We start from the raw sequence: 20,653 nt of genomic DNA, 5'->3' as shown, positions 1-20,653 counted from the left end.
ATGGACCCTCTACAAGAAATGATGGACAAATTGCGACAGAACAGGCAGCAGTTCCAGAAAGAGAAGGATGCCATGCAGGAGGTGGGAGGCTAGTTTGTATCCAAACACACACCCCGGCACGGGGGTTTGTCCTTCTGTTTCCTTTCTTTCTGCAGTAGTGCTCACTTGCACGCCTACTCCTACAAAACACTGCGCTGGCGTGCATAACGTTGTGCATTTGTGCTTTGTGTTGTGTGTAGTGATAGAGGACCTGCGTCGGGAGCTGGAGCATTTGCAGCTTTTCAAGCTGGAGGCTGAGAGGCCTGGCCGCAGCCGCAGCTCCTCCTCCACGCTGGCAGACGTCAGCAGCAGGACCAGGGAGATGGAGCTGGAGCATGAAGTCAAAAGGCACAAGCAGGTAAGGATGAAAGGCATGAGGCCTCTCAGGAATGTTTGTTCACAGGAATTCTACTCTACTAAGCTACAATTATAAAAGCAACATGGCATCAGTAGCTGTGAAAGATACATAAGGCATGAAAGGGTTTTAAAATACCTTGGTGCTGTTTGACAGTTCCTGATAAAGAATGGATTTAATTGCACTGAAGGTGATGAAAGGTACACACACCTGTTGTGTAGCTGGATTCCTATTTAATACCTCCGCTATCAACAAATGCTTTCTGTAAATGATAAATGTCAGTGGGGTTGTAACGTGATCAACAGTAGACGGTAGAGTTGAAAATGAATATTAAAGTAAAAGATATGACTCTTTATCAATACATGAACCTCCGTATCACTCTAATTGTACTTTGAACCTCTCGATTTTATGTTATAAATCTGTTCAGTTAAGCTTTGTCACTGCTACGAATCTGTTGCATTAACCCTCTTAAACTGGTTGATTGATCACAGTGAGGACTCTTGTGAGACTGGTCATAGGAACACTAACTTACACCAGGTCAAAACAAAAATCAGGTCCGTTAGAGGGCCCATGGCGATCGATTGATGCAGTGGACTGGGGATTCATAAAACTGCAAAGCAGCTTTCTGTCCTCGTTGAGCTGTGTTGAAAGAAAGTTTACTTATTAGCTCCTGATCTTATGATTGATGACTTGTGCAGCCCTCTGTCTTTATTGTGTCTGGCGGTTTGTGAATGGAGACTTTCTTAACCTTATGTTCCAGCACCTGGTGGTGTCGGGCACTCGGCTCCTTCCCAGTGTGATGGTAAAATTGCTTCTCTGATCTTTAACCCCTTGATTAACCACTACTCTTGTTTCAACAGCGTGAACTGGCCCCGGCTGAATTGGGGTCAGTGCTGTAATTCCCCTGCTGATGGTTATGTGCAGAGGGGGGGTAAAACAAACTGACTTTCTGCTCAGCACTCAATTTATCACGCAGTGATCCATAATACAGCAGACAATGCAGGGGAGCAGTTCTCTTCTGTACACACACCAATGCGTCTTATATGCTGTGGGCAATGGCCAGAATGGATTGTTATTTTTCTAGGTTTCCTGCATATAACGTATAACAGCATGCACTGTGTGCAGTTCCATGTGAGTTGAAAGTATCTGCTGGAGAGAGAATCAATGTCTAATTCACTCCTGCTGCAACAGATACTCATCTCTTTCTCTCTTTCTTCTTTCTTTCTTTCTTTCTTTCTCACTCTTTATGTCAGGAGAACCAGAAGCTTAGGGAGCCGAATGAAGATCTGAATGGTCCAGATCCTCAGCCCTCAGACCTCGCTTTGAAGCAAAGAACTGTTTTGCCACACAAACGAAGGCCCAATCTCTGGCTGCAGAGATTGAAACAGCGACCAGAGATCAGGGGTAAAAAAAAAAAATAAATAAATATATATATATATATATATATATATATACTCTATATATTATATATTACGAGGTCTATTAGAAAAGTATCCGACTCTTTTTTTTTTTTCTTTTTTCAAAACCATATGGATTTGAATCACGTGTGCTTACATCAGACATGCTTGACCATCGTGGGCATGCAAGAGTTTTTTCACGCCTGTCGGTTACGTCATTCGCCTGTGGGCAGTCTTGATGAGGAGTACGTCCCCCCTCGTCGATTTTTTTGTTCATTGTTTAGGAATGGCTCAGAGCCTGACTGCTTTGTTTGATCAAAATTTTTTTCAAAACTGTAAGGCACAACTGAGTAGACACCATTCGATAAATTCAGCTGGTTTTCGGTAAAAAATTTAACGGCTGATGAGAGATTTGGCTGGTAGGTGTCGCCGGTAAGGACGGCCCACGGCGCCTGACGGCGAGTGGCGCTTCGAGGCGGCAGCGTCTCGCCGTTTCAGTTGAAAACGTCCACATTTCAGGCTCTGTTGACCCAGGAAGTCATCAGAGAACAGAGAACTTTCAGAAGAAGTCGGCATGAGGAGTTTATTCGGACATTCCATTGTTAATGGACATTTTGTAATGAAAGAACGTGCGGGCAGAGTCGCATGTCGGGCCGGACCCGACCGCGGGGGGTCACCACAGCAAAACCACCTCCGTTGGAAACCTTAACGGGCAAGTTGGAACATGCCCAAGCTGTTAAACAATTTCTCAGTTGCTCACTTGTTGAAAGCCATCAAAAGCCGCCTGAATTTTACAAATGGTTTTCAACACGGAGGTGTTTTTCCTGTCGCGGCGCACACAGATTTGCCGAGTCGTCATGGAAACGACTCGGCGAATTTGCGCGCACGTCTTTCATTAAAAAATGTCCTTAAATAGTGGAATGTCCGCATAAAGTCCTCATGCCGGCCTCTTCTGAATCTTCTCTGTTCTCTCACGACGTCCTGGGTGAATTAAGCCTTAAATTAGGATGTTTTCAGGTCGAAACAGGCCGACGACGGCGCCTGGAAGCGCTGCAGGACGTCCCGCTCGTGGGAAGTCCTTACAGCAACAGAAACACCCCATAATCTCTCAGCCGTTAAACTTTTCACCGAAAACCAGTTTAATTTCTCGAATAGTGTCCACTCGGATATTCGTCACAGGTCCAGAAAAAATTTTGATAAAGCAACGCGCGGCGTCTCGAGCAGCGTGTGAAACAAAGGAATTCAGCCGAGGGGCGGGACCACATCTCACTCAAGGCCTTCCCACAGGGAAATGACGTCACCGACACGCGTGAAAAAACTCACGTATGCGCACGAGGGTTCAAGCATGATTGGTGTAATCGCACGTCATTCAAATCCATATAGTTAAAAAAAATAATAAAAGGGTCGGTGTATTATCTAAGAGACCTCGTGTAAATATATATATATATATATATATATATATATATATATACTCAACAAAATATAAACGCAACACTTTTGGTTTTGCTCCCATTTTGTATGAGATGAACTCAAAGATCTAAAACTTTTTCCACATACACAATATCACCATTTCCCTCAAATATTGTTCACAAACCAGTCTAAATCTGTGATAGTGAGCACTTCTCCTTTGCTGAGATAATCCATCCCACCTCACAGGTGTGCCATATCAGGATGCTGATTAGACACCATGATTAGTGCACAGGTGTGCCTTAGACTGTCCACAATAAAAGGCCAGTCTGAAAGGTGCAGTTTTGTTTTTGGGGGGGGGGGGATACCAGTCAGTATCTGGTGTGACCACCATTTGCCTCATGCAGTGCAACACATCTCCTTCGCATAGAGTTGATCAGGTTGTCAATTGTGGCCTGTGGAATGTTAGTCCACTCCTCTTCAATGGCTGTGCGAAGTTGCGACGACGAACTGGAGTCAGGTCGAGACCCCGATGAGGACGACGAGCATGCAGATGAGCTTCCCTGAGACGGTTTCTGACAGTTTGTGCAGATATTCTTTGGTTATGCAAACCAATTGTTTTAGCAGCTGTCCGAGTGGCTGGTCTCAGACGATCTTGGAGGTGAACACGCTGGATGTGGAGGTCCTGGGCTGGTGTGGTTACACGTGGTCTGCGGTTGTGAGGCTGGTTGGATGTACTGCCAAATTCTCTGAAACGACTTTGGAGACGGCTTATGGTAGAGACATGAACATTCAATACACGAGCAACAGCTCTGGTTGACATTCCTGCTGTCAGCATGCCAATTGCAGGCTCCCTCAAATCTTGCGACATCTGTGGCATTGTGCTGTGTGATAAAACTGCACCTTTCAGAGTGGCCTTTTATTGTGGGCAGTCTAAGGCACACCTGTGCACTAATCATGGTGTCTAATCAGCATCTTGATATGGCACACCTGTGAGGTGGGATGGATTATCTCAGCAAAGGAGAAGTGCTCACTATCACAGATTTAGACTGGTTTGTGAACAATATTTGAGGGAAATGGTGATATTGTGTATGTGGACAAAGTTTAGATCTTGAGTTCATCTCATACAAAATTGGAGCAAAACCAAAAGTGTTGCGTTTATATTTTGTTTGAGAGATATATAGTAGTGTCAGAATATAATAGGCTATGTGACTAAATATAGTGTGATTTAATGTGTATGTTAGCGCCAGTGGCAGTAAATGGCAGGTATTGATGGCTTGGTGATATTAACTACATTGATGGTTCCATGCTTGTTGAGGCAATATGCCAGTTGTAGTTTTTAATAGCCGCACCCATTTAAGCTTCAGACCTGCTCTTTAGAATACATGGGTGACGGTCTAGTATGTGCCAAAAACCTGTTCTCTCTTCATAATTTTTATTTTTTTTTGTACATGTTTTGCTACAGGACGAGGGGTTTCTTACTTCACGCTGGGTTTCCTTTTGTGGTGAAGGGAAATAAGGAGTCCTGGTGTATAGAATGCTAAAAAGACCTTTGTCCTCAGTTTTGTACTCCGTGATTCAGACCCCATGTTGGCTCTTTATATCGGCGCAGAGCCTTAGTTTATGTGCTGAAAGGCAGCTTTTTAATTTTGTGTGCAGGTAGACAAACATGTGCTTTAGAAAGCAGCTTGAATCTAAATTGCTGAAACCTTTCAGAAAATGACCTGGCTGTCTTCCAGTTGGTCTTTTAACCTGTATTCACATGTTGGCAGACTGTAAACCGGTTCCTTTTTTCAAAGTAAGACAGTGACATAAAACCTGACCGGTGTTGCAGTGAAAGCATTATACTGCACACCCAAATGGCACGCCTTTGAAAATGACAGGCAGAGCTTCCTGTTAGTAAAAGAAATACATATGATGGTAAAACCATATTTGAATAGTATTATCACCCGCCTGATTAAGGGCCCCTTCACATCTAGTGTGAATATGTACAACTCCAGGGCGACTGCCGGCGAAACAGCTTGTATGATCGAACCATGAAACATTGCACCGACGGGCTGGCGTGCACGATGCCGGTGCGACGGTTCATGCACATGACTGTGTCTTTCGAGCAGGAACATAGTGTGAGCTGCTGCAGCTGCTCACACTGTGTCCCATGGGAAGAGGTGAACCACATCGCACCGCTGCTGTGGAATAAAAAAAAACAAAAACCAGATGGTGCCTGTGGAACCACATCGCACCGCTGCTGTGGGGAAGAAAAAAAGAGGAAAAAATACATGCCACCCACTGGATTAGTACCTGCACTTTACTGATTGCCAGCCCGAAACTTTACCACTGAGGTACCGTAGCTGGCCTGTAAACGGTGTGGGGAAAATGCCTGAAATCAACAGAGATTGAGTGAGTTGAATAAACTCACTTAGTTGACTAGTTTTTTGACAGTTGTTGCACAAAGCGCTGAAGTTTCACGTTACCCAACTAAACCTCTTAGCCTGGTACAGAAGAGGCTAATCTTGTTTTAGTCGATAAAACTTCAATGTGACACCTCAAACAATGTACCATGTACCACCACTTGATGGAACACTCAAAGCACCCCTACATCGCTCGTATTCCTTCAAAAGGAGTGCTTCCTCTGCTTTTGGCCGCAGTTGCAGCAGACGACTGTCATGATGTGTTTGTGACAGTTCGCAGATGAGCCACTGGGCGTCACTGTTACGCTGAGCAGTGTTGTGTGCACAAAAAGGTTGATGAAAGTGTAGAAGAAGAAACTGAAGCGTGAAACTGCAAGGCTTAGTGCTAAGCATGTCGTTCTCCAGTTTGTATGGGTCCATAAATGTTAATAAAGCCAGTTAATGAAACAAAGGCTGGATAGTTCATGACAACGACCAACCCGGAAGTAAACAAAACTGTAAACGATGTGAAATGGTGATTAGATGAATAATGTTGGGTGACTAACTGTAGTCCATGAAGAAAGTTTAGTAGACTGGAAGATTAGGTTGCTTTATGAAACCGGGCCCTCCATGCCAGGGCTGGAGGAAAAGAAAAAATGGACTTTTTTTTTCCTAAAAAAAAAAAAAAAAAAAAAAGTCATCATTTTTGGTGTTTTTTTTTTATTTAAATATACTTTTATTGATTTAAATTGACTTTTTTTTTTTATTTCACTCTTCTAAATGAGACTATACAAATAATATAATTACTTGTAATCTTGATTGACATGTTAAAACATAAATGTACACATACAACTAGTGGTTATGGCGTTGGACTTGAGACCAGAAGATCCTCTGTTCAAATCCCATCCTGACTGGAAAATCATTAAGGGCCCTTGGGTAAGGTCTTTAATCCCCTATTGCTCCCGGTGTGTAGTGAGCGCCTTGTGTGGCATCACCCTCACAGGGGTGAATGTGAGGCATAATTTGTAAAGTGCTTTGAGTGTCTGATGCAGATGGAAAGGCACTAATAAATGCAGTCCATTTACCATTTTTTCATTTACCAACCTTTTTTGGGAACCAAGATGGTGATCACATGATGCAGTGATGTTGGCTATTTGGGGTCTGCAATGTATTTTTTTTTCTTTCTGTTACAAACATTATTAAAGGTTTTTTCCCCCCTCACTCTTGGTTAAATTTCTCATACATATGGTCCTACTACGTAGTCATTCCAGCACTGACTTTGTTCCCAACAGCCTGTGCTCTATTTCCTTGTTACCTGTGTAATTCTGTCCTACATTTATGTGTCCATGTTGTGTTTTTTTTCTCTCTCTCTATTGTGCTCTGATTTAATTTCTGTGTTACCTTGCAAACCATTCATACTCCACTTTCTCCTCTCGGATTTCTCTTTCACCTCCCTCATGCTCTTGTGGTGTGTGTGTGTGTGTGTGGGTGTGTGTGTGTGTGTGTGTGTGTGTGTGTGTGTGTGTGGTGTGTGTGTGTGTGTGTGTGTGTCAGCTGCTCAGGCTGAGATGAGGACCTCGTTTCTTTTCTTGTATGCAGTCTAGATTTGTGCCTTTGTGAAGCATGACGTCTCAGTAAAAAGGACCAATTCTTGACCTTGTGCCCTTTGACCCTTGTAGCCCTCCAGACCCCCCACATGAACTGGAGCCTGTCCCACAATGAAGGAATTTAGTCTAAGGGAAATCCACGCTAAATGAGAATGTTTGAGCAGCCAGACATAATGACTACGAATAACTCTCTTCACTTTAAGTTAAACTGACTTAACTGTTTGCAAATATTTGTCATTAAGTAGGGTTATTTTAAAAAGTGAAAAACTCAGGTAATTTAATAAAGAAAAAAAAAGTGAATATGAGCAGCAAACTCTGTCCTAGTGTTTCTTATCCTTATCTTCCATCTTGTCAACCTTTATTGTTTTGTTTTTACTTTTTCTCAGGGAGGCGAGGACGCTTGTGCTTGTCCAGTCCCCATGTGCACACGGGTCTATCCTGACCTTCTCCCGCCCGAAGTGCCAGCTGTTCCCTGCAGAGGTGCCTGAGGACGAGGTGGGCAGACGAGGGCAGGGAGAGGGAGTCGGACAGAGACAGTGCCGTGGAGAGCACCCAGGGCTCAGATACCTCCGATGGGCTGGTCAGATCTGGGGACAAGGAAGACGCACTGGGGGACCTTTTCTTCTCTGGAGAGAAGTAAGTGCTACTCTGTCCTCTGCTCTGCCTCCTGTCTGTCATGCTGGCCACATTCAGATGCTGCTTCTCACATCCATGAAACATGTGGAGGCATTGGAGGAGTTTATTTATCCATTTCAGTCTGTATTCTAATCCTCATTCAGTTTGATAATCCCTCACTACTGTTTTCTTACATTTTGCAATGTGTTGTACTGTTTTGTGCAACATTTTTCTAAAGTTACTCCTCAGCTGACAGCTGAAGAGGGTATTGTAATCATGTTGTCGTCAGTCCTTCTGTCTATCCATGTGATTGACGTAAACAACATTGTGATTAAGGTCCGATGACTAGCCTATTGAGGATTGGTCACATTGACCTACTTTTTCTGGGAAAACAGATCAACCAGCTCAGTAATGACATAAATGTGATGTCACCTTAAACATCCTGAGATGTTTATCATTTTGGTATCAATAACACATCTTGAGATGGACAAAAAAGCCTATTGAAGATTGAAAACCTTCATCTATTCTCCAGTACACTCTCAGCTACCAACAAGCCGATTTTGAGTTTAAACACTGCCAACACTTCTTATAGAATCAGAGGTGCTCACAAACCCAAACACAGCCAATGAGTCAGTGCTTCTGTCTTTGTGCGCCCTGCCCACTGCTGTAGGGAAGCGTCATTTTACCTTGACAGCATGCAGTGGTCCAGCCGTGAGGCAGACATCTTGAAAGGAAAACAGGTTTGACTTACGGTTTTGATTTATAAACAAAATTAATCGGGTAGTTTAACATTACATACATTAATGTCAAGTCTGTCATTTGTACAAAGTGAAAATATAACACATATCTTTTAATTTTAAAATAATGCACTAATTCTGATGTTTTGAACATATTAACACACAGATGCCAGACTGTATTTTCACTTTGTACAAATGACATTAATGCCATTAAACTATCCCTGATTAATTTGGTTTATAAATCAAAACCATAAGTAAAACCTGCTTCCTTTTAAGGACTTCGGTCTCACGGCTGGACCGCTGTATGCTGTAAAGAGTAATGACTTTTTTTTGGGGGGGGGGGTGTTTTTGTGGCAGCCAGGCCATTTCTTGCTGGGATAGAGTTGAGCTCAGCTCCTCTTAGGCTGCCTCACTGCTGCAAAATACATAACAGACAGGAGCCAACAGGGTTCATAAATGCTTTTCACTGTTATTAACTATGTAAAAAAGGATTAGCGGTCTAAATGTTATCGGAACAAAATTTATCAGAAGCTAATTGGTCCACTGATGGTTTTTAAAATTAGCTGAAAAGATAATCCACTAACAAAAAAGTTAGCTTAGATAATTAGCGGTTAGCGAATTAGCGGAACTGTGCCCACCACTGCTGAATCCATGTACAGTATTTATCGGTCAACCTGTAAATGTCGAAGTGATGGAGCGTGTTCGAGAATAGTATCACCTGAACGGGATAGATGAAGTGGAGCATGGGCACCTATCTTGAAGGTAGTAAGCTAACTAAAGCTGACAAGCTAGGTAACCTTGTTTCAGATTATTAACACACATTTTTTGCAAACGGTGGTGTCTCTAATAGCAGTTGCATTGGGTGCAGGTATTAAAAACATAAACCCTATGACTATCATACTGCCTCAGGAACCATGGCACTATCAGTTTGGCTAAAGTTATCCAGTTGTTAGTGCCTCCTAATTAGTGCTAATGGTGTTAGCATAGAAATTAAATAATACTAAAATGTTATTCACCAAAAATACTGCTGCAAAGACTTCTTAGATGGTCTGTTACACAGCAAGCCATATATCTCAATTTGTATTAAAATGTTAATAAAATACTAGCACCATGTTAGCTGGATGGTAGCTGTCACTGAAATTGACCCTACATCTAATTATGCATAAATTTGTGGCTTAAAACATCTTGAAAGCGGGCGACTGCTGGGGGGATGGGGGTTGTGGGTCTCCGCGGGATGGGTCTTGCTTGGGCGGTCTCCTGGTCATGGGCTTTGGTGGCTGGGGTGGGGGGTAGGTTGGGGGGCACCGCTGGCTTCGCTGGGGGGCCTGGCTGTCGGGGGGCCTTGTGCTCTTCCTGGCCCCGGGGTCGGGCCTCTCCTCTTGTCTGGGGGCTGGGCCCCGCGCTCGTGTGGCTCGGTGGTCCCTACCTTGTGCTTTGGATTCGGTTTCGGTGGCTCCTTTGCTCCCTGTCTTTGCCGCCGCTCGCTCCCGCCCTCGGTGGCCGTGGTCTGGGTGGCGTGGTTCTGGGGCTCCCCCTATTGGTGGGCCCATGCCGGCGCCCTGTGTGCGTCCCTCGGGTTTGGGGTGGCTCCCTGCGACCCTGGGGGGGGGGGGGGGTGTTGTCGGGGGTGCATTCGGGCGCCGTTGGGCCGCTCCCCTGTTGGTTTGCTGTGCTGTCTGGTGGCTGTGGGGGCTGCCTTTCCTGGACCCACGTCCGTCGTCGCTTGCAGCCGGCCGCATGACTTCTGATGTGCCGGAGTGGTCCATGTCATATGGTAAGGTTCTGTACTCTTGTCTTGGCCCAACACACCAGCCACAGTAGTGATCGGATATTTAGCTGTGATCTGGGTCTCTGTGTGTGGATGGTTGCGTGTTTGTGGCCGTCACCACAATTCGGTTTTTTGGTGCTCTTAAGGGGATTAACACTATGGTGTTCTAGATTAGGGTATGGATGCTCACTAATTAGACAACAGACTGTTGCTGTCACTGTTTGTTCATGTGTGGTTGTTTGTCATGGTATGTCGGATGGTAGGGGCCCCATCTCCTCGGTGTCTCACATCACAGTTATTGTCTTCACCACTTGTCTCTCGTTCTTGTCTGTCTTTGTCTCTGTCGTTGTTTTGGTGGTTGGCCCTTCCTGATGGAAGCTGTCGGTTGGCTTTGAGTAGGATGTTGTAGGCTGATCGGGAAGGGCGGATGGGGGTCTCACACACACACACACACACACACATTCACTTATGCACTACATACCTTCTGTCTTGCAAGAATAAATTGTATATATGCGTATTAATGTTCATAAGTGGTTCTGCCAGTGTGGCACTTACCATTACTATATATGCAGACGGAAAAAAAACAAAAACATCTTGAATTCTGTAAAAATTCACACCCTGTAAAGTTGTCATGAAAGGAAAAGATACCACTCAAAAATGTTTGTTGTACCAGGTTATAAACATGCTTATTTGTATTCTAAAGTTGGCCAGTTATCATGAGTTTTATATGGGGATTGTGTCACTTTTGGAGCCAGCTGGAATGGTCATGTGAGGAACTGCAGATTTTGGCACTTCTGCGTTTGTTTCATTTTCTATAGGGTCTAAACTTTTTTGTATGTGTAATAAGTGTCTTTCATCTCTGTGACACTGATGAACTGTGTCTCTAAGTCTTTTCTAACTGTAGTCTTTTGTCCTTTTTGTAAAGGGTTTTCTATCTCAAAATCACATTGAGACAAAAACAATACTCGTATATGTTTTAATCCTGATATTATAGTATGTCACTCCTAAGGTCTTTTTCGATTTATTTTATAAGAACTGCACTGTAACAGCATTCAGTCCACTCACCACTGCCACCTATTCTGTGTATTTTCTCTGTCCAGAATGAATAATCGAATTACAAATAAGATAATTTGGGGATAGTCTTGCAATGTTATAAGTTCAGTTTCAAGTCAGCTTTACCTTTAACTGCATTTTTTCATCAATAAATGCAGATAATTATTGAAACAACCTTATTATACCAGACTCCTTATTTTTCCTCAGGTGCAGTCAGACTTGTATCTCAGTGACCTCTGACCTTTCAACACGTTCCTCAGCTTCTCTAAACGAGGAGCAGTTTGAGGACTACGGCGAAGGGGAGGAGCCAGATTACACTCCCAGCAGCCCCTGTCCAGACGACGAGACTCGTACCAACGGATACTCTGACCTTGGCTCCTCTGTCCCTTCCAGGTAAGGGGGTGTGGGTGGGGCAAGATACACAGTTGTAGAAATACATTACATAAAGGTAAAATTCCATTTTTTAATACACAGTTGTAGAAATACATTACATAAAGATAAAATTCCATTTTTTTCCAAATGCACATACTCAATTTTATCAACAAATGTGTGTGCTAAGTCAGTTAGAATATCTGTTTCATTATTGAAGCAACATCATTTTTGTTCTGTCTGATTCATTTGGTCACCACTTTACACACACCAATGTGAATGCCTTGTAAACAGAAAGATCTTAGAACATTCCAGAAATGAATGAAATTGCCTTGAAAAGCTTCTGGCTAATTGGTGTAATTTGTGGTTAACTGTGGACGTGTTTGGCTGTGTTTAAGAGCGTACCTGTAGAACCAGTCAGTGTCTTCTTACATTTAAATCAGGAAAAGAAATTCAAACACCGTAATTAAGCCAAGACACGCAAAAAACACATTTTTAGCTCTCTACAAATGAGGTTTGTCCTTAGGAGCCATCTCAAAAACATTCATGGTGATAAAATCAACTGCACACATTACTGTGCAATAATATGAGAAACTTAGGAACACACAGATGGTTCATCACTGAGGGTGGAGGCCCAAATAATAATAAAAAAAAGTTTGTTCAAAGGTCGAGCAGAACCTCAGGATCACAACTGAGGCAGCGTCAGATAGAAATGTGATATCATTAATGTTTTAGAGAGCACTCAATCCCCACAACATCACCCAAAATGACATTCATGGTTAAATATTATCTTGTTGAAGGTCCACGTTACAAACTCCTGAATCGCTCGTGTCATGTCATGAGCCCAGACTGTAGTTGGTTAATTAGGATGGCAGTACTGCTGCATGCCCAGCAGACAAACTCAACTAAGATTCGAAGTGAAAATGGGATCCAATTTTATAGTATGCGTAGTGTAGTTCTGCATGGTCACGTCACATAACTTAAGCTCATACTTCTAGATTAAAATGTTCTCCTTTATTTATACCAGCAACCACCCTGCAAACAAAAATTTTAGAGGTGTGGGTGTGTGCGTATGTGTGGGAACCACCTTGACCATCTAAACCATGCGGTGGATTTCAGTGAAACCTTGCATAGTTGTAGTACATTTATGAAGATGTGCATAAAGGGAAATACTTTTAGTCTTACATTGTTTAAGGGGGGATAATTAAAATGTTTAGTCGATGCGTCACAATATTGCCCTCGTAAATGCAATTCGCGGGAGTGGATCATAGACACTGAAGATTCATCTCACAAAATCTGAGTTTCAAGTAAAACCTTATACTATGTTGTGTAGTAGTAACTGGTGGTGCCTTCCTGGCTTGCTGTACCAAATATACTTTGTTAAAAGCCACACCCTGTGAATTTCACACATATGTACATATTTATTGCTAGTTCAGATTGAAACAGCTCTTTGGTGTACAAATGGATGTCATGTTTTTGTGTGTGCATGTTGACAGTGCGGGCCAGACTCCTCATAAGGTTCGACAGCATTACACTGGAGAGCTGATGGATGTCTACTGTTCTCAGTGCTGCAAAAAGGTCAACTTGCTAAATGACCTGGAGGCTCGTCTAAAAAACCTCAAAGCCAGCAGGTAAGATGCACAAAATAGTTTCACAACGTCTGCATTAGAGAGGTTTTGTAATACAGTGTGAAACGCAGGCAGTCAGTTATTGCTTGCATTTGTATAAAAAAAGAGGCCGTTTCCATGTGACAAATAACTTTCATTCGAACAACTAATCAAAGAATTTGACACAAATTCTATGTGTCAAACGCATAGACTTTATAACGAAAACTGCTTTAGGAGTTTTCGTTATAATTCTTAAATACAGCTGCAATACAAGTAGTCAGAGTATGCTTGTGTACACAATAGAGATGGGCATTGATAAGATTTTATTTTTTATGGATGCCATTATCGATTCTGCTTATCGATCTGATTCCTTATTGATTCCCTTATCGATACCGCTTATGACTTTTCTATGTACTAAAAGTGAAACATCGGCAACCATTGCATGAGGGAATCTGTTACTCGAAACATAATCCAGGGTGATCATGAATGACTGTCTTCATCTGCAAACACAGTCATCCTTACATCCTCACATGCAGACAGTCGTTGCAAACTTGGTGTAATAATCATATTGACTGTAAAATGAACTGTGGAATCAACATGTCTTCTAACTCTGCTGACTGTGTTGTATTTCTCCCTGGAGAGAAATCATGATTTAGCCAAACATGTCTCACCTAATTAGAGCTATACTTTCTCCTTATCAATAATTGATGAATATTGGAATAGAATGTGTCAGGAAGAAACAACATTAGAGTGTGACAAAGAACAAGAGTCAATGACATAACTACATAGAAGTTCCTGTGACTCGAATAAAACATAACTGAGGTACACAGTACTTGGAATAAAAAATTAATAAGCGGTGTTATTTATTAAAATGACCAGCAAACAGGAGAAAGCAGAGATCACATCTTATTTACTTTTCAATAAAAAAAAAACTTTTTAAAATTAAGTCTTGCATGATGTACTCTATACAGGGAAGGCCAGAATGAGTTGCATTGTGTGATTGTGGATTTAGAAAAAGCTTATGGCAAGGTAACAAGGAAAGAGTTGTGATATGGGGTTAATAAGTCTAGAATGGCAGAGAATGGTGCAGGATAGGCACAAGAACAGTGTGACAACAGTGAAAACCAGAGTAAATAAAAAGGAAGGAATGAAAAGGAAAATACAGAGGACTGCTGTCTGGATGTGAAACAGATGCAGCCAAAAGAAGTGTGATATACTTTGAAAGTGGTATGGATGACATTTTAAAAAATAATATAGCAGCTAACAACTCTTTATGTAATATTTAGTAACTCATTGACTTCCTGTGCAGAGAATGAAGCAACACTCCTCATTTCCTGAGCTTTTCTGTCCCATTTACATTCTCTGATTTGACCATTCATGTCCGATTAAGTGCATGAGATTTCCACATGTGCAAGTTTAGTAAGTGAGAGTGCTGCCCATCCTTCCATTTATAAAAACCCAGCAGACTCGCTACTCATGGACAACGACAGTGACTATCCAGAAATGCTTCCAAAACTCATTTAGAGGCACAAAATGCCTCTAACCAAGAATATGGTTGGACTACCATCTACATATGTCTGATTTTCCCCATAGAGACATGATAGGGCTGTTAAAAGGCATCACCCACTGTTTTTCTGCTTGGTGTAGAAGATGGAGGGTTGAAGAGAAGCGGCCGAGGAGTGGGACATTTAGTAGCAGAAAAATCATTCATAGCGCCTTTAAAATACTTCTTAAGTACTGTGTGTTTTTCCTTTTTAATCATGATGTACTGCACACTCATAGATTCATTAAAATCTTGTATCTTCAAAAGTACGTTTGAGTGCTGAACAGAACAGATAACAGTGGGTGGTAACGGTAAATTATATTAGTGCTTCAGTTAGCAGGATCCTGAAACCGTTGCTGCATTGTGTGAAAGTAAACTGAGCCAAGGGGGAAGTGAAAGACTTCTGCATTGTGTGCTGTTCATGATTGGTTGTGAAATACCAATGACAAGTGCTTAAAGGACTTTCCTGCTATCAACCTGTATGACTGTATCTACAAATTGTCAACCAAAGCTACATTTGAAACTATTATATGTCAGTCAGTGAACCTCTGCCTCATCTGTAGGAGCAATCTATATGAGCTTATAACTCACCAGAAAAACCTCTTTCCTGAGTCCAGTCTAAAGAGCAGTATGGGGTTCCAGCACTCTCTGGCTCTTAAAGGGACTCATGTCAAGCCCAAAACACACCTGTGATTAATTTATACCCTGTGCCTTATTTTGCGCTCAGATTCTGCACCCTGTAAATAGCAAAACCAAGGTCAACGTGCCCCAAATGCAATTACGCTATGTACTTTAGACTATGTGCCATAGCTCATCAAGATAGAACCTTTGACATGACTGTTATTAATTAAAACTAGTCAGACTTTGTTTTGATTAGTATTATCTTAAAAACATTTAAGTCAATATTACTGGCACATGGATAGACACTCCACTTTAGTTTTTATTGGTAACTCTGGTGCTGCAGGGGATTTAAAGTTTTGTCACCAAAAGAAGCACTGCTCATGATTTGAGCCATTAAATATAAAATGCTAATCACCAGCCTGTTGTAAACAAAATTCACATCTAATGTCTTACTGACATTAGATCTTACTGACATTGTTTGCAACAATGTCTTAATGACTACAGGCCTGTGGCTCTCACGTCTGTAGTCATGAAGACCTTCGAACGCCTGGTTTTATCCCACCTGAAGTCCATCACTCACCCCCTCCTGGACCCCCTGCAGTTTGCCTACAGAGCCAACAGGTCTGTAGATGACGCCATAAACCTGGCCCTGCACTCCATCCTGCAGCACCTGGACTCCCCAGGAACCTACGCTAGGATCCTGTTTGTGGACTTCTGCTATGCATTCAACACCATCCTTCCAGCTTTGCTCCAGGACAAGCTTTCTCTGCTCCACGTGCCCAGCTCCACCTGCAGGTGGATCACAGACTTCCTGACGGACCGGAGTCAGCGTGTGAGGCTGGGAAAAAATGTCTCGAACACTCAGGCTCTCAGCACATGATCTCCACAGGGCTGTGTCCTTTCCCCTCTGCTCTTCTCCCTCTACACTAACTGCTGCACCTCCAGCCACGACTCTGTAAAGCTCATCAAGTTTGCGGACGACACCACCATCATCGGACTCATTTCGGATGGGGATGAGTCTGCCTACAGGAGGGAGGTGGACCGGCTGGTGACCTGGTGCAGCAGCAACAACTTGGTGCTCAACGCCCAGAAAACAGTGGAGATGATCGTGGACTTCAGGAAAGCCACATCCCCCCCGCCCTCCCTGGCCCTCACCAACAGCCCCATCACCACTGTGGTCTGTCACCGCTTCCTCGGCACCACCATCACCCAGGACCTCAAGTGGGAGTCAACCATCAGCTCCCTCATCAAGAAGGCCCAGCAGAGGATGTACTTCCTGCGGCAGCTGAAGAAGGCCAAGCTGCCTGTCCAGCTGATGGTGCAGTTCTACACGGCCGTCATCGAGTCCATCCTCTGCTTCTCCATCACGGTGTGGTACGCCGGGGCCACAGCCAGGGACAAACACAGACTGCAGCGCATTGTGGCCTCTGCTGAGAAGGCGATCGGCTGTAGCCTTCCATCTCTCCACGACCTGCACGTCTCCAGGACTCTGGGCCGAGCAGGTCGGATCACAGCTGACCCTTCTCACCCTGCACACGGTCTATTCAAACCACTCCCCTCGGGCAGGAGGCTACAGTCCATCCGGACCAGAACCTCCCGCCATAAGAACAGTTTCTTCCCCTCTGCCGTTAGACTCATGAACACCTCATAACTCAGTCACCTTAAGCTTAACTCTGTCACTTTATCATTTTATCACGGGTCACTTTAGACAATGTACTTTGGTTTTTAATTGCACTCCTCCCACTGCACTGTTTTTTCTGTTTCTCTGTTTTTCTGTTGCACACAGCCTTTCATATTTCATATTTCTTTTTTTTATCTTATATTTTATCTTATTTTGACACATATGTTATATTTTATCTTAGCATTTTATCTCTTCTTAATGTTGCACCATTGTACCGAAGCAAATTCCTAGTCTGTGAATCCTGTTCACTGGCAATGGCAGTAAACTTCTTCTGATTCTGATTACTCAAAGCCCATATGGCAGCTCAAATGACAGATAAAGTTCTACCTCTTTACTGGTGGAAGGTTTCTTTCATAAATAAGACAAATAGTGTTTTTAGTTGCCTGCTGCAAAAATTACCCTTGGAAACTGACATAAATATAAATCAAATACTGGAGCATTTAATGCTTAAGCCTTTGATTTGCAAAGTGATACAGAGCTACCTGTCACTTGCAAAAGAGTTGGCAGCCTCTGATGGGGAAATAACTTGACTTTTTAACTTTATTTTTCTGGTAGAGGTAAACTCAAACAAGAGGACATTATGCTTTCACAAAAATATGACTAAACATGTTACCTTTATTTCTAATAACTAGGGATGCACCGATCCTGATACCGGTATCAGGCATCGGCCCGATCCCGTATTCATTTACTTGTAATCATAAAACGTCTCAGATACTCCGAAACCCGATACCCCTTTACAGCAGCGTGATGTCAACCTCTCAATGTGGGATTTTCACGCACATGCTCCGAAATTTCCGGACTGTTCGGTGTTTCAGCATTTCCCATAATGCCCCTGGTGGTCGCCTGTGCTTCCCAGAATGCACCACAGTGCTGGCAGAGTGGCAAAGCAAGGATGTGGATGGTGTTAATTTAGCGAGTTCACAGGCGATTATGATGATTATACACTCTACCAAGTTGAAAGGGTTATCTAGAGGAGGTGTAGCACCTGTGAGGGACTTCTGCTGTGCCCCGATGTTGTCTTATTGTCCAGACTTCACGAGATGTGTTTACACTGTGAGTGCTGAGCTACCGACACGGAACTCTGCTGAAACCAACCTCTCGCGTGAGTTAGGGGCCGCGAGACGGCACAAGATTCACAACTGCGAAACACCAAATAAGCCACTACTTTTTTCATCCGTTTTGAACACTGCGGCTTAAACAGTGGTGTGGCTAATTTATGGATTTTTACAGGCTTTCGTGTAATTTACTCATAAGTCAAAATACGTCTGTCAGTGCTGTCCACTGATTGGCTGAAAGCCACTGTCCATCATGTGGAGTAAATTCACACACACACAGTAAATAAAAAGTTGTACCCATTTGTTTCATTGGAATTCATCATCACATGATCTTGAAGAAAAATAATCCACACAAAGCCTCCTGATTTTGGAAAACAACACGCCGTGCTCATCAGTATTACTTGTTCCACCTTTGGGGAAAAAAAAATTACGTTTTGTATTTGTGTATGTTATTGGTACGTATTTAATTAAAAGTTAAAAAAAATAGTGTGGAGAGTGAAAGGCTGTTTAGCTCAGTGTCACACATTGTAGCTAAAAACAGAAACAGGCTCACAGCTGATAACACAGAGAAGCTTCTTTTCATCAAAATGAATCTGTCCCTCAAAAAGGCTTTTAGTCCTCACAGACATAAAAAGTTAGTGATAGGCAGTTTCAGTTCTGTTCCTGGTGTTGTATAGTTTGTAGTGCTGAAGTCCATAGGTTACATTTCAGTGAGATGTCTGGCAGTGTCATGTTTAAGAAACACACAAACAATGTAAAGGACCATTTTTTTTGTAGTCAAAAAGTGATGTTACATGATTTAAATGTTTCTACAACCCTTGGCAAAAATTATGGGGTTGTAAACAAAAACAAAGCTAATGATTGGTAGCAGTTAAATGTTTGTAAATTAAAAACAAAGCTAATGATTGGTAGCAGTTACAGTAAAAAATAAGGAACAACTGATGCATAAAACATGTTTTCAAAGTCACATTGGTACTCAGTATCGACAAGTACCAAAATGTATGTACTTGTACTCAGTCTGGGGGAAAAAAGAGGTATTGGTACATCCCTACTATTAACACATTATTCTGGCTACACTAAACTGCTCTACAAAGACATCTGTTGTTTACAGGGAGACATTAGTGGCACTATTCTAGATGTTAAAGGAGGATCCACAGATTGACTAGAAAATCAATATTCTCTTGAGCAAGGTCTTAAATCCCTAAGTTGCTCCCAGTGGGCAGTGGAGCACCTAACATTAGTGTGTCAATGGGTGAATGTGAGGCATCATTGCAAAGTACATTGGGTAGAAATGCTTGGAAATGCAGTTCACTGTTATTCTTTTTTGACATGATACCAAACTGTTCATAAAGTTAAATTTACTTGGTTATGTTGTATCAGTTCTAAGCTTCTTTTCACTGTGCATGCATTTGAGCTGTAGATGCCAGGATTTTTTGTTTTATTTTTCTGCTTACCATTTGCCTGACCCCATGTTTGCTTTTTTTTTTTTTTTTTGAAGTCTTACACAGACAGACATACAACTAGGGATGGGTATTGATAAGGTTTTATCTATCGATGCCATTATCGATTCTGCTTATTGATCCCTCGTGAATTTTGTACTAAAAGTAGGCTTTACAGGTTTTCTATGTATTTCCTTGAGTCTTAAAGTAAATAAATGTGAAATTAGTCACTGTATCCTTGATCTCTGGACATAAATAAAAATAAACAAAACTGTGTTTCGCTTTGAAGTTATTAATTCAGACTGAATTCTATCGTTCTATATTGACTTGTCAGAGAGCCGCGCAACATTTGGAGCTGTGTGAACAGAACGGAGGATGATTCTCGTTTCTTTCTCGCAACGAGACAGGAATCCCAGTTAGTAACTTTAATCCGCACAAAAGTGAATCACAACTCATATTCAGGGATGAAAGTGGTGAAAAACAAAAAAAGCTGAAACCCCAAATTACCCCCCAACACCACCTGCACCAAAATGTTTGAATTCTAGAAGCTCTGAAATGCAATCTGGGACTATTCCAGACAGTAAACTGGAGTATCCATTTAGGTGAGAAAAAAAATACAACTTTCCTTATTCGGATTCATTCCAGTAGTATTCTGCGCTTACTAGGATGCAGCAGTTTTCTAGTTTGGCAGAAAGTTCTAGAGGAAATCACTAAAGAAATTAACAAACTGAAAATATGGTTTGACCAAAACAAACTGTCATTAAACTTAAACAAGACAGGGATGAAATGGAGGTGTGAGAGTCACTAGGTGTTCACAGGAAACACTTATTTATTTCTGTATGTATTTATTTATTTATGTTAGTTCATTCATCTTCGACCGCTTAGTCCAATTAAGGGTCGCGGGGGGCTGGAGCCTATCCCAGCAGTCATAGAGCGTGAGGCGGGGTACACCCAGGGCAGGACGCTATTATAT

The 20,653-nt window shown here is 42.4% G+C and overlaps 1 protein-coding gene across 1 annotated transcript in view; it reads left to right on the top strand.

The window, feature by feature from the left end:
* Window positions 1-20,653, top strand: part of LOC117526610 (rab11 family-interacting protein 4B-like) — a 38,115-nt gene continuing 17,462 nt past the window's right edge. The window contains 7 exon segments of the mRNA XM_034188667.1: window positions 1-88; window positions 240-397; window positions 7,579-7,644; window positions 7,646-7,689; window positions 7,691-7,828; window positions 11,573-11,758; window positions 13,231-13,365. Coding sequence (XP_034044558.1) covers window positions 1-88; window positions 240-397; window positions 7,579-7,644; window positions 7,646-7,689; window positions 7,691-7,828; window positions 11,573-11,758; window positions 13,231-13,365 — 815 coding nt within the window.

The sequence above is a fragment of the Thalassophryne amazonica genome, chromosome 15, assembly GCF_902500255.1.
Source record: "Thalassophryne amazonica chromosome 15, fThaAma1.1, whole genome shotgun sequence".
NCBI classification, from domain to species: Eukaryota; Metazoa; Chordata; class Actinopteri; order Batrachoidiformes; family Batrachoididae; genus Thalassophryne; species Thalassophryne amazonica.
The sequence above is the reverse complement of the archived record's forward strand: the minus strand, read 5'-3'. Positions and strand labels throughout refer to the sequence as shown.